Source organism: Chiloscyllium plagiosum, chromosome 5, assembly GCF_004010195.1.
Source record: "Chiloscyllium plagiosum isolate BGI_BamShark_2017 chromosome 5, ASM401019v2, whole genome shotgun sequence".
In the NCBI taxonomy this organism is placed as follows: domain Eukaryota; kingdom Metazoa; phylum Chordata; class Chondrichthyes; order Orectolobiformes; family Hemiscylliidae; genus Chiloscyllium; species Chiloscyllium plagiosum.
Window position 1 is genome coordinate 20428397 of NC_057714.1, and position 17062 is coordinate 20445458.

General features: G+C 42.1%; 1 protein-coding gene across 3 annotated transcripts in view; it reads right to left on the bottom strand.

Annotated features, from left to right (window-relative positions):
- myo10 (myosin X) overlaps positions 1 to 17062 on the bottom strand; it is a 330909-nt gene that overhangs the window by 232118 nt on the left and 81729 nt on the right. For all 3 annotated transcript variants that reach the window (XM_043689679.1, XM_043689681.1, XM_043689680.1), the window contains 2 exons: positions 11175 to 11333; positions 8533 to 8720 (listed from right to left, as the gene is read on the bottom strand). In XM_043689679.1, the coding sequence (XP_043545614.1) occupies positions 8533 to 8720; positions 11175 to 11333 (347 nt within the window). The remainder of the gene's footprint in view (positions 1 to 8532; positions 8721 to 11174; positions 11334 to 17062) is intronic.

Genomic DNA, 17062 nt, shown 5'->3' on the forward strand with positions numbered 1-17062 from the left:
GTTAAAATACAACTAGACCGAGACTATGACACTTTTCAACTCAAGTCTGGATAAAGTAACATTGGTGCGACACAAATGTCACGTAACAATCATCTTCAGTGATAGGCAATCTCACCACTGCCCTTGACATGGATTTGCCCAATGAAGTGGCGATAACAGCAAGTCAGAGATGAGGCACCATCTCCTTACTTCCTAAAGCCTGCCTGCCATGTACATGGCACAAGTCAGGAGTGTGATGGAATACTCCCCATTTGCCTGGATAGGTGCAGTTTCAGCAACACTCAAGCAGCTTGACACCATCCAGGACAAAGCAGTTGGCTTGAATGGTACCACATCGACTCCCTCCACCAATCTACAACATGCACTGCAGAAATTTGTCAAACGTCCTCAGACAGTGCCTTTCACACCCAAAGCCATTTCTGTTGAGGACAACGGCACATGTGGAAAAGCCACCTGCACGTTCACCAGAGTTGGAAATATAGCAGTGCTCATTTACTGAGTAGGCTAATATAGTGCCCATCTGTGACTGCCCATTTCACCACTGGAAGAGCCATTCTGTATGTGAACCATCAAGTGAAATTAATACAGATAATTCATGGGCTTCAATATCAGCAGGAAGACTTGGATTACCAGAACAAGAAGTTCCAAGCTAACAGGAACAGACAAACCTAATAAGCGCATTGTAACTTATCAAGGCTATGTTGAACATTTTAAATCATTTACAGGATGACGGCATTGCTGGTTGGCCAACATTTATTACCCAGTTTCACCTCCATTGCCCAAAGGGCAGTTGATAGTCATAGAGTCATAGAGATGTACAGCATGGAAACAGACCCTTCAGTCCAACCCGTCCATGCTGACCAGATATCCCAACCCAATCTTGTCCCACTTGCCAGCACCCGGCCCATATCCCTCCAAACCTTTCCTAATCATATACCCATCCATAATGCCTCTTTAAATGTTGCAATTGTACCAGCATCCGCCACATCCTCTGGCAGCTCATTCCATACATGTACCACTCTCTGCGTGAAAAAGTTGCCCCTTAGGTCTCTTTTATATCTTTCCCCTCTCACCCTAAACCTATGCCCTCTAGTTCTGGACTCCCCGACACCAGGGAAAAGACTTTGCCTATTTATCCTACCCATGCCCCTCATAATTTTGGAAACGAAGTCAACAACATTGCAGTGGGTTTGGAGTCACATGTAAGCCAGACCCCAGGATAAGGATAGCAGTTGCCATCTTTAAAAGGACATTAGTGACCAAAATCCATTTTTCTGACAATGCTTTCATGGTCATTAATTCCAAACTTCTAAACACTTCAAATTCTACCATCTGCCACAGCAGGATTCAAACCCAGATCCCCAAAACATGACCAGAGTCTCTGGATTACCAATCCAGCAATCATCCCACAAGGCCATCACCTCCCCAGAAATAAGGGTGAAGATATGAACCAATAGAATATGAAGTTAAGACAGGACAAAGCGTGCACTGTTATCCCATCAGAACAGAAAAGCACAATTATTCTAACTAAATTGCCTGATTTGCATGGTTGAGTTTGAATACTTCTATATTACCAGCTATGCTTATTTAGAAGTATTGTTTCAAATTTTACATCATAAATAAATGCCTAATTCTCCTGAAGTCAATTGCCTAATTCTCAATTACCATCTTTTATAAGCCTAATAAGCACACTATGTGCCCTGTTACATACGATGTTTTCATTTTTGTTCTATTCTGGTATCATAGGACTGCACAGTATAGAAGAAAGCCATTCAACCCATCAAGCCTGTACAGAGTCCTGAAAAAGTGACCCAGCTAGACCCATTCTCCAGCCTTATGTCCACTGCCCTCTATATGCATCACTTTCAAATATACGTCCAGTTTTCTTTTGAAACCTCTTATGGAACCTGCCTCCACCACTCTCCCAGGCAGCAAATTCCAAATCCTAACAACTCCCTCAAGTAAAGATGTTTATCTCTCTCCTAGCTCTCTTGCTGACAATCACTAAATTGTCACCCTTAGTTACTTACATACTAACACTTGCAAACAGAATATCCTTCCTTCCTTCTGGCAAAATTGCTCATAATTTTGAAAACCTTCATAAAGTCACCTCCTTAATCTTCTCTGATCCAGGAAAATAAACCCATTTTCTCTAATTTTTCCTTGTATCTAAAATCCCTCATTCATGGTAGCATTCTCGTAAATCTCCTTTGAACTCTCTCCAGGGCAATAACACCTCCCTTATAGCAGGTACCCAGAACTGAACAGAATACTCCAAATATTGCCTGACCAATGATTTGTAGAGCTTGTGGGATCGCGCTCAAGTAACGATCGAAATCGGAGATTGGCGAAATAGCGTCTTTCTTCAGAAACGAGTAACGCACAAGTTTGAGGCGGCAATAGAATTCCGAAATACAATTCTCACACTTGCCTTTTCATACACAGTTCTTACATATATTAAAATTCAATTACTATAGTGTTACATTGTGTACTATAGATAAAACAAAGGTCTAAGGGGCTCCTGTCCTGGGAGATAGGAGATAGATTAAAACGGGTGTTAAATGCTGGCCGCTACTCCTGACAGGATTCAGAGTGACTGTTGAACTGCATAATTAAGTGGTGTTTTGTCCTTTCTTCCTTTTACGATAGTAAATGTTAATAAAAATACTAGGCCTGTAGGTTCTGAATAAGTTAGAAATTGTATCTATACTTTTTAAAAGAAAGAAGCATATTAAGCTGATTACCACAGCTGGGTTGTGAGATGTGTTTACTGTTTGTCAGTGAGAGGTTCATTCATTCATTTGTGCAATTTCACATGAGCGCTGTTTTGACAGTTACTTTTTTTAAGGGATAACGGCCCAGCTACAAGATATTTAACAAGTACGTGCGAATTGGGGAAAATGTTTGGGTTTCTATAATCTATGCAGGTCCAGGAGGTGGTTGGGTAAGGGCTGATTAATAATATAATCTTTCGTGGAGACTTGATGGGGCAGGTATTGTTTATGACACTGACACCTATTCAGAAGTAGCTTTTGATGTAGAAATAGGCCTGATAAGGATTTAAGGTGAAAAGGATGTTTTAATTTTAGTCCATATTTTAATAGTGAAATATACTCCAAGATGCGGTTTTGTAAAGGACTGAATGGTGTTATAGTGTTAGTAAAGGGTTATGAACGAATGGGAACCGGTTATTAATGAATATAGCGAGCTGGTGAGTGTGTTAGGAAAGATAACCTGAAACACAATATCTTAAGTTGTAGCATAATTTCCTTGCTTTTACATTCGCTGCCTCTGTTTGTAAACCCAAGAATGGGAACCGGTTATTAATGAATATAGCGAGCTGGTGAGTGTGTTAGTAAAAATAACCTGAAACACAATATCTTAAGTTGTAGCATCATTTCCTTGCTTTTACATTCGCTGCCTCTGTTTGTAAACCCAAGGATCCGAGAAGCTGCCTTAATGTCTGTGTTTCCACTTGTCTGGCTATCTACAGATAATCGTCCACATGAACATCGAGGACCCTCTGCTTCTGTATTTCATGGAGAGAACACAGACTGACTGACTGTTCCTTTCACTTAAACACATTACTTCACATTTCTCTGTTTGGAGATTTTTTCCAGGTCTCAGCCCATTTGGCCAACTTGTTACTGTCCCTCTCAAACCACACAGCATTATCCTGACAATTCACTATTTTCCCTCACTATACAAGCTTTGGAGAAACCCTGAACACTCTGCAGGGCTCAGTGCACTGCAGCCTACTAGCGCCAGGGACCCAGGTTCGATTCCAGCCTCGGGCAACTGCGTGTGTGTAGTTTGCACTTTTTCCCGGAGTCTGCATGGGTTTCCTCCGGGTGCTCTGGTTTTCTCCCACAGTCCAAAGATGTGCAGGTTAGGTGAATTTTTCTGGCCAATTTATATACCTCCTCTTTGGCTTTAACACTATCCTGGATTTCCCTTGTTAACCATAGTTGAGCCACCTTCACCGATTTACTCTCACACCAGATAGAGATGGACAATTGTTCAAGTTCACCCATATGTTCTTTAAATGTCTGCTATTGCCTATCCAACACCAGCCCCTTTAGTATCCTTGGTCAGTTTGTCCTCGCCAATACATGCCTCATACCAAAGTTAGCTTTCTGTTCAGATTAGATTACAGATTACATTACAGTGTGGAAACAGGCCCTTCGGCCCAACAAGTCCACACCGACCCGCCGAAGCGCAACCCACCCATACCCCTACATTTACCCCTTACCTAACACTACGGGCAATTTAGCATGGCCAATTCACCTAACCTGCACATTTTTGGACTGTGGGAGGAAACCGGAGCACCCGGAGGAAACCCACGCAGACAATGTGCAAATTCCACACAGTCAGTGCCTGAGGCGGGAATTGAACCCGGGTTTCTGGTGCTGTGAGGCAGCAGTGCTAACCACTGTGCCACCATGCCGCCCAGAACCCTAGTTTCAAATTTAATTGTGTCATTGTCCATTTTAATGAAGAATTCAACCATATTATGGTCACTCTTCCCCAAAGGATCTCACACCACAATGTTGCCAATTAATTCTCTCTCCTTGTGCAATGCTCAGTTGAGGATGGTTTGCTCTCTAGTTGGTTCCTTGACATATTGGTTGAGTAGTGTTGAGAATATGATGCTGGAAACGCACCGCTGGTCAGGCAGTATCTGAGGGGCAGGAGAGTCAACGTTTTGAGCATAAGCTCTCCTGATGAAGAGCATATGCGCGAAACATTGACTCTCCTGCTCCTTGGATACTGCCTGACCAGCTGTACTTTTCCAGCACCCCACACTTTGACTCTGATCTCCAGCATCTGCAGTTCTCACTTTCTCGAATATTGGTTGAATGAACGAGCCGTCAAACATTCCAGGAAATCCTCCTCCATCACATTATCATCTGTTTGCTTAGTCCGATCATTATGTAGATTGAAGTCACCCATAATAATGGCTGTATCCCGACTGCTCGACTCTCTAATTTCCTGTTTTATACACTCCCCAAGTTCACAACTACTATTTTATGGTCTGTATACAACTCCCACTAACATTACTTACCCCCTTTGGCGTTGCACAGCTGTACCCATCCAGATTCCACATTGTCCAGGCTCATGTCCTCCCTTGCTGTTGTGTTAATCACCTCTTTAACCTGCAATGCCACCCACCTCCCTTTCCTTTCTGTCTATCAATCCTGAAAATTGAATACCCCTGGATATTGAGTTCCCATTCTAGATCACCCTGGAGCCAGGTCTGTGATCTCAATTACATCATATCCATTAACTGTTCGTCCAGTTAATTCATTCACCTTAATACAAATCCTTCTTCCACTGACATACAGAGCCTTCAGGCTCATTTTATGATATCTATTGCCTTTTAAAATTGTTGTGAAATGCAGCTTTTTTTTCTTTGGTTTTACTGCGTTCCACATTCTCTTTTCCCCTGACTGCCCTTGATTTCTGTCCTCACTTCATTTCCCTCACGACGTCCTGCATTGGTTCCCATCCCCCTGCCGTTTTCGTTTGAACGCTCCCCAACAGCACAAGCAAACACTCCACCTGCCCAGGTGCAGACTGCCCAGTTTGGACTGTCCCACCGCCCACAGAACTAGCTCCATCATCACAGGAACATGAATCCCTCCATCTTGCACCATCGTTAAACACAGACCGTACTTGAAATATTGTGTTCAGTTCTCATCACATCATTATTAGAAAAAGAAAGATGTGGAAGATTTTGAGAGGGTGCAGAGGAGATTTACCAGGACTGGAGGGCATACCTTATGAAGAATGGTTGCAGGAGCTAGGGCTTTTCTAATTGGAGCAAAGAAGGATGAGACTTGACTTGACAGAGGGGTACAAGATCACGAGAGGCATAGATAGAGTGGATAGTCAGAGACCTTTGTGCCAGGGTGGAAATGACTATCACAATGGGACATAATTTTTAGGTGACTGGAGTAAGGTTTAGGGGAGATGTCAGAGATAGGTTCTTTACACAGAGTGGTGGGTATGTGGAATGCATTGCCCACAGTGGTAGTAGAATCAGAAACATTAGGGACATTTAAGCAACTCTTGGATAGGCACATGGAAGACAGTATAATGAAGGATATATACGTTAGTCTGATCTTAGAGTAGGATAAAACGTCGACACAACATCGAGGGCCTAAAGGCCTGTACTGTACTCTTCTATGTTCAAACACCTTCTTTACTGTGCTATCTACCTGCAAGACCACATTCAAGGAAATTTGAACCCTCACTCCAAGGTCCCTTTGTTCATCAACACTCCCCACAAACTTACCATTAGGTGTATAAGTCTAGCCCTGATTTGCATTCCCAAAACGTAGCGTCTCACATTAACGTAGACTTAACTTCATTTGCCTTTCTTCAGCACCATCAGCCCACCTGATCAAGGCCCCAGCGTACTCTGAGGTAACCTTTCTCGGCTGTCCACTACACTGCTGATTTTGCTGTCATCTGCAAACATACTAACCATACCTCCTATACTCACATCCAAAGCATTTATAAAGATGACAAAAACGGAGGGGACCCACATCAATCCCTGTGACACAATGCCGGTCACAGGTCTCCAATCCGAAAGCATCCCTCTGTCTCCTACCTTCAAGCTAACTTTGTATCTAATGGCTAATTCTCCCTGCATTCCATGTGATCGAACCTGGTTAGCCAGTCTACTGCATGTTCACTGTATAGCTTATTCTTTAATAACTCACTTAGGCCAAAACTTTCCTAAGTGACAGTAAACGCACACTGTTTCTTTCAAATATCCAAGCAATTATTAAAGACAATATCTGCTAGTCAATTAAATTCCTTCATTAATGCGTAACATACAACAATCTGATCATTTTGGATTGCTTCTGGATTTAAGCACAAACAGCATTTGCACATTTACTGCTCGCAGAAACTGAAATACACACATTAGAATGCATTACATACCAAGGCAAGGATACAATTCAAGGAATTAGTTGAATATAGAGGCTCTAACAATAATAATAGCTCAAGCTTTGCTTTTGTATTGTAGCAACGTTAGTTAAATTCCCAAATTAGAATACTTCCTCCTAACCGTTCCTGAAGATACTCCCTCTCTGGAAATTAACCAAATACATATTTATCTGATTTGGAGAAAAAATAATTCTCTTCACATATTATTGGAACTTAACATACAAGCTTATATATTGTATCAGGAGCAGGATGTGACCATTCGGACCTTCAAGCCTGCTCCCCATTCAATGAGTTCATGAATGATGGGTTTGTGGTCTGAATTCCACATTCTCATCTGTTCTTGCTCCAGTTATTTCCCTTGCTACAAATAATGTATCTTCACTTTAAAAATATGTAATGACCCTGTCTGCACTAAGTTACAACCTTCATAGGAGAAAATAAAATCCCATCATCTGTTCTTAAAGGAAATCTCCAATGTTAAAGCAGTCTCTACTGGCTCTGGACTGACCTATAAAACATACCTTTATAGGTACCTTTCCAAATATACCTTTGTCAAGGCCATTCAGGATCTTACAAATTGCATCAAGTCATCCTTCACTTTTCTGAAGTCTAGTGAAAATAAGCCCAGTCCATCCAATCTTCTCATCAGACAACCACTCAATCCACTTATCAATTGAATTAAATAAAAGCAAAACATGACGGATGCTGGAATTTAGTAAATCTCATCTGAGCCACATCCAAAGCAATTACATTCTAAAAGAGAGGGGCCAAAACTGCACACAGCGAGTTGAGATGTCATCTCATCAATGCACCATACAGCTGAAGCATAACATATTTATAATGTTCAATTCCACACTGAATAATGAGTAGCATTCCATTAGCCTTCTTAATCAATTGCTGCACCTGTATACGAACTCTGAGACTGAACACCTAGATCCTTCTGAGCCTCAGAATTCTACAACCATTTAATAAACATTCTATATTCTTCTTATCAAGGTGAACTACTTTACATTTTCCCATGTTATATACGGTGTGCTCAATTCTTGATCAACCCATCTTATTATATGTTTTCCTTTGTAGCACAAAATTACTTATTCTGAGGACAGTATTCCCCGCCCGGTACCTGCAGGGGATACATCCCCGGACCTACTGCGGAAGCTGCCGATAGGAGTGAACCCATTCATTTAAATGGGAAACATATCTTTACAATAGTATTCTGGACCTGGAACGTCTCCTGTAATATGTTCCCGCTGGAGGAAACTGTGAGTAAGTGAAACAGCAGAAAACAATTTCACGGATACGGGGGTCATCCTGTATTTTTAAATAGATCTTTAAACATCAAGCTTTAAACATGCTTCTCAAGCATTCTACGAAATCCAACTCTACTCAGTACTCATTACTTCATTTAATAGTACCATTTAAAGAGGTGCCTTTGGAATGCACACAAACAGGTGATGTAATTCTTACGACCGAAGTTAAGTATTTGTATATACTCACATGGGATGCATTTAACTCCAACAATTTTGAACAACTCAAAATGCAACTGCATTCATCAATGAAATAGCAGCATTTTACCTTATGAGGACACACTGATTGTCATTGCGTTTCCAAAGGCAGTGATAACATTCATTCGCAATGGCGAAAATGTGAGGTGGTCTTTCACCCAAGTGATAACTGCTGTATTGCTCCATGCTTGTTATATCATAAAGTCCAGAAATTGATTTGTAGGGATTCACTGACACCAAGATGGAACCTATGTATGTCTGTAAATATAGGAAAACAAAACACAACTGGCTGAAATAAATTACATATACACTAAACAATACACACTGAAAAACACTGTTTTGATGATGAGTATGATGGGGTCATAATAAAAACGCTAAAATTAACACAGGTGCACACTTACTCACTTAAAACATTTGAGTTACTTTCCTGAAAATTATACATAGTGAATTGACTAAGTGAATTGTGGATTTGTTTAAGACTCAACATTAAAGATGAAATTTGTTGCTTTATGGAGGAGAACTTATTACAAGGTTAAATATCATTCTTTACAAAAACACCATTCAGAAATTTTAAGATTAAGAAAGCTCCACCTACTTGCAGAGATCAGTCAATGCAGATTTCAGATGAATCTCAGGACTACACATATTTGTTTCGCTTCTACCACTGAATGGAGCCATAGAGGCAGAGCCCCGAGTGCAGGAAGATGTACCCTTGGGCCCAAACTGGTCCATGCCAACCAAAAGCTCCATCCACACTAACCTCATTTTCCTGCACCTTTGAAACCTTTCCTTTCCATTTATTTGTTCAAATGCCTTTTAAATGTTAATTTACCTGCTTCAACCACTTCTGCTGGCAGCTCATTCCATGTCTGTACTATCCTATGTAAAAATGTTGCCCCTCCGATTGCCTTTTATTTTTTTTCACATCTAACCCGAAACTGATGCCCTCGAGTCAATTTCCCAACCCTGGGAAAAAGACGGAGTGCATTCACCCTATCCATGCTTCTCACAACCTTATACATATCTACAAAATCCTCCCTTGGTCTCTCACACTGCAAAGAAAAAAAAGGTCCTAGCTTGTCCACCCTCTCCCTATAACTCATAGCATGGAGTCCTGACAACTTCCTTGCAAATTGCTTCTGCACTCTTTGTGGTCTGATAACATGCTTCCCATACCAAGTGACCAAAACCAAACACAAGTTTCTGTTGTGTTCGGTTTTGCGATAGGTGGAAGGAGGTTAAGGTGTTGTAGTTGTACAGAATGTTCTCATCAACATTCTGTACAACTACAACATAACTTCCCAACTTCTATACTCAATGCCCTGGCTGATGAAGGCCAGTGTGCCAAAACACATTTTTGGTGAGTTGGTGAGTTAAAGCCACCAAGAACCTACTCTGGTTTCTATATCAAGTTATTCTGAGGTCTAGCTTGTACGACAAGTCAGACTACAACCTGCAGCAGATTGTGCTGTTAACAAGGCATTTAACAAGCCATGATGAACACCTATTGGGAATTCACCACTACATACAACACTGCTTGAGAAAAGCATATGATATGCTATGAAATTACCTTGATGGGTGTTGCTAAACATTTCGCTTGATTCTACCTCACACTCTGCCATAGCCCATATTGTACAAGATACTGTCCTACATCCTGCAATTTTAATTGCAAAAATACATCACTTAAGGAAAATACTGTGCTGTTTATAAACTTAAATCTATTACCATACAGTGCACAATTATTTCATTATGCTCCTTTGAGAGTCAGATCAGTTGGTGACACTCATCTGTAAAGAGGCATTTCGGTGTTTAAGTCCTCCACAGATATTGGAGTACAATTATCCAGAGGAGCAGTAAGGTCAGTACTGAAGGTGTGCTCTGCAATTCGAGGCACTTTCACAACTGATTTTAAATCCTGACCCCCCCCCCCAACCTCGCTGCCATCTGCTCTCTGAGATGCACATATCAGATCTTTGTTTTGCTTTTTCTCTGGTAGTTTGACAAACTGTCAAGTGTCACTGCGGTCAATACTAATCCACAAGGGATGAACTCAGATTTCTCCAGTTTCCTCATTTCCCCTCCCCCCACCTTGTCTCAGTCCCAACCCTTGAACTCAGCACCTCCGCCCCCACCCCCACTCCAGCCTATCACCTTCACCTTAACCTCCTTCCACCTATCGCATTTCCAATGCCCCTCCCCCAAGTCCCTCCTCCCTACCTTTTATCTTAGCCTGCTTGGCACACCCTCCTCATTCCTGAAGAAGGGCTCATGCCCAAAACGTCGATTCTCCTGTTACTTGGATGCTGCCTGACCTGCTGCGCTTTTCCAGCAACACATTTTCAGCTCGGATCTCCAGCATCTGCAGTCCTCACTTTCTCCTAATCCACAATCTATACCACTAAAATCAGAATATTGTTTCTTTCCCATGGAAGCTTGCTTGACACAAATTTCCTGCCACTTGCCTTACATGCAAGCAGTCATGACTTGTCAAAAGGTACACTAGCTTTAAGGGCAATCATTTGCAAGTGCTGTCAAGATTACCCGTCCTGTCCAATTTACACATTACACAATCATGACGGGGCTACCATGAACTTATCATACAGATGCCCACATCCACTTTAAATGCTTTGAATAATTAATTAAAATCGTTCATCATGTCTACGCAACAGCAATCATTGGCTTGCAACCCCAGCTATGTCAATTTAAACTTACATATATGTGGTCCTTTTTATATCGAATGTGTAAATTATGCATGATTGACCCTTCATGCAGCTGTGCCAAGGTTGCCATATCCTCAACACCTTCAATACTAGTTGGATGCATGGTCACCACTTTGTCCCTGGTTAAGGTATTTAATTTATAAGTTAACACCTGTTTAAAACAAACAAAAACAAAAATTAATATGTAAACCAATCAAATACGAACATGTTGGATGTTACAGTTGCATTTGAGTGTCAACAATGAATAGGGCAACTATAATTAACATTTCTTTCATTTTCATTTCAGAATGATAATCTCACATGCAATGTGTTTTACTCCAAAGTGCTTGCAGAAACTGCACTGCTCCAAGCATTGGCATTCCATGGATTTTATAATTGCAAAACACAGGGGCTCAGTGGTTAGCACTGATGTCTCAGTCCAGGGACCCGGGTTCGATTTCAGCCTTGGGCGACTGTCTGTGTGGAGTTTGTGCATTCTCCCAGTGTCCCACAGTCCAAAGATGTGCAGATTAGAGGTGAATTGGCCATGCTAAATTGTCCAGTGTTAGTCAGAGGGAAATTGGTCTGGGTGGGTTACTCTTTGGAGGGCCGGTGTGGACTTGTTGGGCCGAAGGGTCTGTTTCCACATTGTAGAGAATCTAATCTAATCTAATCACTCTCAGGAGCTGTGGCATCAGTGAGGATCTTGTCTTGAGGCTCCATATATGAGCAATTTCCTTCTTCCCAAGCCTCAAATTCATGCTATTGACTTGGTCACTGGTATGCCAAGAAGGGCATTAGTTTCTTCAGGGATAGAGTATGGGTTTTAGATTAAGTTACTGCCTGAGCCCCCACCCCAGAAAAACCTGTGATCTCGGTCTTAAAAACTCCTTTGTGACATGAGACAATAGCAGAGTCCATCACAAAGGATTATCTTGCTACAACTGTTCGGATAATAGTCCACCAAGAATTTCATGAGTTAATACACAGTTTTATACAAGTTATGTGAATAAAAGTCCAAAAGGCTTGGAGACAGTAACCTTTTAACCACAACCCCCGATGATAAATTGAGCAGAAAGTGTGGAGAAAATATGTCCAAACTATTCTGAAGTTTTTGGGAATTTAAAATCAAATCAAACAGCTTCAGTTGATAAGAACTTCAGAGAGGAAGAGAACTGCTAATGGTATTAAAGAAATTGTTTCGGTTTTCCTTTTCCTTGGCGACCTTCCCCAGTTTTGATTACCAACCATACATGCATAGCATTATGAAGATTAGAGAATATTTCCAAACCATCAAGATCTGAATTCTGCACTTCCACGATTTGAAAACATACTTTGCTTTGTTATGTCGGTTTCGGAAAATAGCTTTACAATGTCTGCATCCTACATTCCTGTAATCTGTACGTTATGTAATGCACCTTTTCCATTTGGCACAAGTGAATAAAACACTGCCTCTACCTTTGATGCATGATGGTGGGTCTCACTACGTAGCGATTAGAAGTGAACACGAAATTAGCCTTTGATTGGGTGTAACTATTTAGTCAGCTAAGATGCCAATAAACAGGCACTCCCTTAAACCCTTATCTACCTGAATACACAGCCACCGTGAAGGTTCCCGAAAATTTTTTGACATAACACAAGTTTAATTTAAACATTGGATGGAGAGTCATGGAGTCAGAATTTTACATATCGTGAAGTGGCACGTTTATGTCCATGTGTGTCATCAAGCACCATTTTGTAGCTCTGCACCCATACAGCCCATATTATGTGACATTCTCTTTAATGAGCAATGCAACCTCCCTACCCCTTTCACATCCTTTGGGATCAGATCTGAAATGTCTTAAACCCTGGAATGTTGACAGTCCAGTCCTTCTCTCAACTAAGTTTCTGTAATGACTACAACATCATTGTTCCATTTGTTAATCCAGGCTCTAAGCTTACCTGCATTACCTATTATACACCGTGCATTAAAATACACTTCAAACCACCAGCCCTGTCATGTTCATTAACCTGGCCCTGTCTTTTCTTCCCATAAGACTTACACACTTTAAAGTTCAAATCACTCCACGTGACCTACTGCTCAGGTTATTAACCTATCCGCCACATTAGTCTAACCATCCTGACATTGGCAAACATCCCTGCAAGGATACTGGGGCCCCTCCAGTTTAGGTCCAACCCGCCCTGGAAAAAAATCTCACTGACCAAGATATCTGAAGCCCTCCCTGCTACACAAGCTCTTTCGACAGGCTGACAACTGGATTATCTTCCTATTTCAGGCACCACAAGCACATGGCACAGGGAGTCATCTCTAGTTTACAACCCAGAGGTTTAATTTTTCAACCTCCTAACATTGTAAATTCCATTTGCAGAACCTTTCTGCTTATGTCATTAGCACCAATGTGGACAACCACCTAAGATTGCTTACTCTCACCTTTCAGAATGTCCTATGCCTGCTCAGAGACATCCTGGAGCCTGATACCAACATCCTATAGTCTTGCTTGCAGTCATAGAAATGCCTGGGTGTGAGATCATAGAGTTCCCAGTCACCATTGTTCACTTACATTTTGACCCTCACTGCTGCACAACACCACAAATCGTGGCGCCACTTATCTAGGGTGTTGCTGTGACTTTGTCCCCTCCAGGACCTGCACCCACCTCCCTAGTCTTGTGGTACCTCAATGCTGCTCACCTTCCTCAGCAAAGGCCAACCATGAACTCAAGCCCACACTTAGGCCTCAAGAGCAGCACTCAGCCCTCACAGCCTCTCTCCAAAATGACAGCTCCCCAGACAACCTGCCTCCCTTTTATACGCTGCTAGTAGGAAGGAAAAACCTTCCCAGAATTCTCTTAAGCCATTACTCACTACTGCAATGTGTTCATACCCATCTTCACCACCTACACGCGACAGTAGTGCATACCATTTGCAAGGTGCACTGCAATAACTCCAAGCTCCTTGGACAACATACTCCAAACTCAACACCACCATCTCGAAAGACAGGGCAGCAGATTTGGAAACAAACCAACAGCTAGTTAACCATTGTCTTTCCTTGGAACGAAATCACTGTTGCTTCAGTTTCTGGGTCAAAATTCTGGAGCTCCCTTTATAAAAGCATGGTAGATATCTTTCCATCCCAATAGGCAGCTCACCATCACCTTCTCCAGGAAAATTTAAAGGTGGGCTATAAATATCAAAGCAGCAATGCTGACATTCCATGAAAAACTAAAGACATCTTTATGTACTGCTTCGCTTTCACAGGCAGTTTGCCTCAAATAGAGGAGCCTATAACCACGTCGTCTATAACAATGTTGTTTGGACGTCATGCTCACATCTCCAGTGATGAAGAGAAATGTTGAGTGTCTTTAGAGTTCCTAACCGTAAAGGACCCAGCCGAGTAAGCTGTCCCTGTAACTCTGCATTTACTATCACTGCATTTCAGAGCAGCGCTCCAAAAGCTATTGCTTCCAAATAAACCTGTTGGACTACAACCTGGTGCTGTGCGATTTTTAACTTTGCATTTACAATGGCTAATGTACCTAGCATGCACATCTCTGGACACTATCGGGCAATTTAGCATGGCCAACATACCTAACCTGCACCATCTTTGGACTGTGGGAGGAAACCGGAGAACCCAGTAAAAATCAGTGCAGACGTGGGGAGAAGGTTCAAATTCTGTATAGACAGAGACAGACAGACAATCACCCAAGACTGGAATCAAACCCACAGCTTTCTACACGTGTTTATTCAGAGTTAAGTCTTAGTTAACTTGAAATAAGCTAAAATGTCCAGGTCTGTATAGATCCACTAAACATTTCTCAACATAATTATTTTAAAGTAAGTGCTGCTTATTAACATATTGAACCAGGTGTTTGGAATTTGAGATAATCTTGGGTAATAGAAAAAGAATACTAATCTAATGTCCGTGGTCACCCACAAATCCTGAACTCTGTGACTGTTTGTAAGAACAAACAACAAATAAATTACAGCACAACAACAGGCCCTCTGGCCTTCCAAGCTTGTGCCGATACAGATCCTCTGCCTAAACCTGTCACCTACTTTCTAAGGGTCTGCATCCCTCTGTCCCTGCCCATTCATGTATCTATCTAGATAGATCTTAAATGACGCTATTGTGCCTGCCTCCGCTGGCAAAACGTTCCAGGCACCCACCATCCTCTGTGTAAAGAACTTTCCACCCATAGCTCCCTTAAACTTTTCTCCTCTCTCCTTAAATTTGTGACCCCTAGTAATTGAGTCCCCCACTCTGGGAAAAAGCTTCTTGCTATCCACCCTGTCTATACCTCCCATGATTTTGTAGACCTCAATCAGGTCCCTCGTCAACCTCTGTCTATTTAAAGAAAATAATCCTAACCTACTCAACCTCTCTTCATAGCTAGCACACTCCATACCAGACAACATCTTGGTGAACCTCCTCTGCACCCTCTCCAAAAACATTCACATCCTTTTGGCAATGTGGCAACCAGAACTGTACGCAATATCCCAAATCTGGCCAAATCAACGGTAAGATGACCTGCCAACTCTTACACTCAATATCCCATTCAACGAAAGAAAACATAGCATCTGCCTTCTGACCACTCTATTGACCTGCGTTGCCACCTTCACAGTACAATAGGCCTGAACACCCAGATCTCTCTGTACATCAATTTTCCCCAGGGATTTTCCATTTAACTTATAATTCACTCGAGAATTGGACCTTCCAAAATGCATCAACTCGCATTTACCCGGATTGAACTCCATCTGCCATTTCTCCGCCCAACACTCCAATCTATTTATATTCTGCATTCTCTGATAGGCCCCTTCACCATTTGCTGCTCCACAAATCTTAGTGTCATCTGCAAACTTGCGAATCAGACCACCTGTATCTTCCTCCAGATCACTTGCATATATTACTAACAATAGTGATCCTAACATGGATCTCTGTGGAACACCACTGGTCAGTTCTCCATTTTAAGAAACTCCCTTCCGCAACTAATTGGTCTCCTGCTGCCCAGCCAGTTCTCTATTTATCCTGTTGGAACACCCTGAACCCCATGCGACTTCACTTTCTCCATCAGCCTATGGGGAAACTGATCAAATGCCTTACTGAAGTCCATGTGGCACAGTGGTTAGCACTGCTGCCTCACAGTGCCAGAGACCCGGGTTCAATTCCCGCCTCAGGCAACTGTGTGTGGAGTTTGCACATTCTCCCCGTGTCTGCGTGGGTTTCCTCCGGGTGCTCCGGTTTCCTCCCACAGTCCAAAAATGTGCAGGTTAGGTGAATTGGCCATGCTAAGTTGCCCATAGTGTTAGGTGTAGGGGAATGGGGCTGGATGGGTTGCTCTTCGGTGGGTCGGTGTGGACTTGTTGGGCCGAAGGCCCTGTTTCCACACTGTAGGTAATCTAATCTAATCTAATCTAATCTAAATGACAATATATGAGCCAACTGACATCAGGCTCACCGATCTATAATTACCTGGATTATCCCTGCTACCCTTCTTCAACAAGGGGCCAACATTCACAATTCTCCAGTCCTCCCAGGACCTCATCCTTGTTCAAGGATGCTGCAAAAGATAGCTGTTAAGGCCCTAGCTATTTCCTCTCTCTCTCTTCCCTCTGGGATAGATCCCATCCAGATCTGGGGACTTGTCCATATTAATGTCTTTTAGAATACCCAACACTTCCTCCCTCCTTATGCTGTCTTGACCTAGAGTAATCAAACACATATCCCTAACCTCAACATCAATCATGTCCCTCTCCTCGGTGAATACACGATGCAAAGTCCTTATTAAGAATCTCAACTGTTCTGACTCCACACATAACTTTCCTCCTTTGTCCTTGAGTGGGCCAACCCTTTCTCTAGTTACCCTCTTGCTCCTTGTATATGAATAAAAAGATTTGGGATTTTC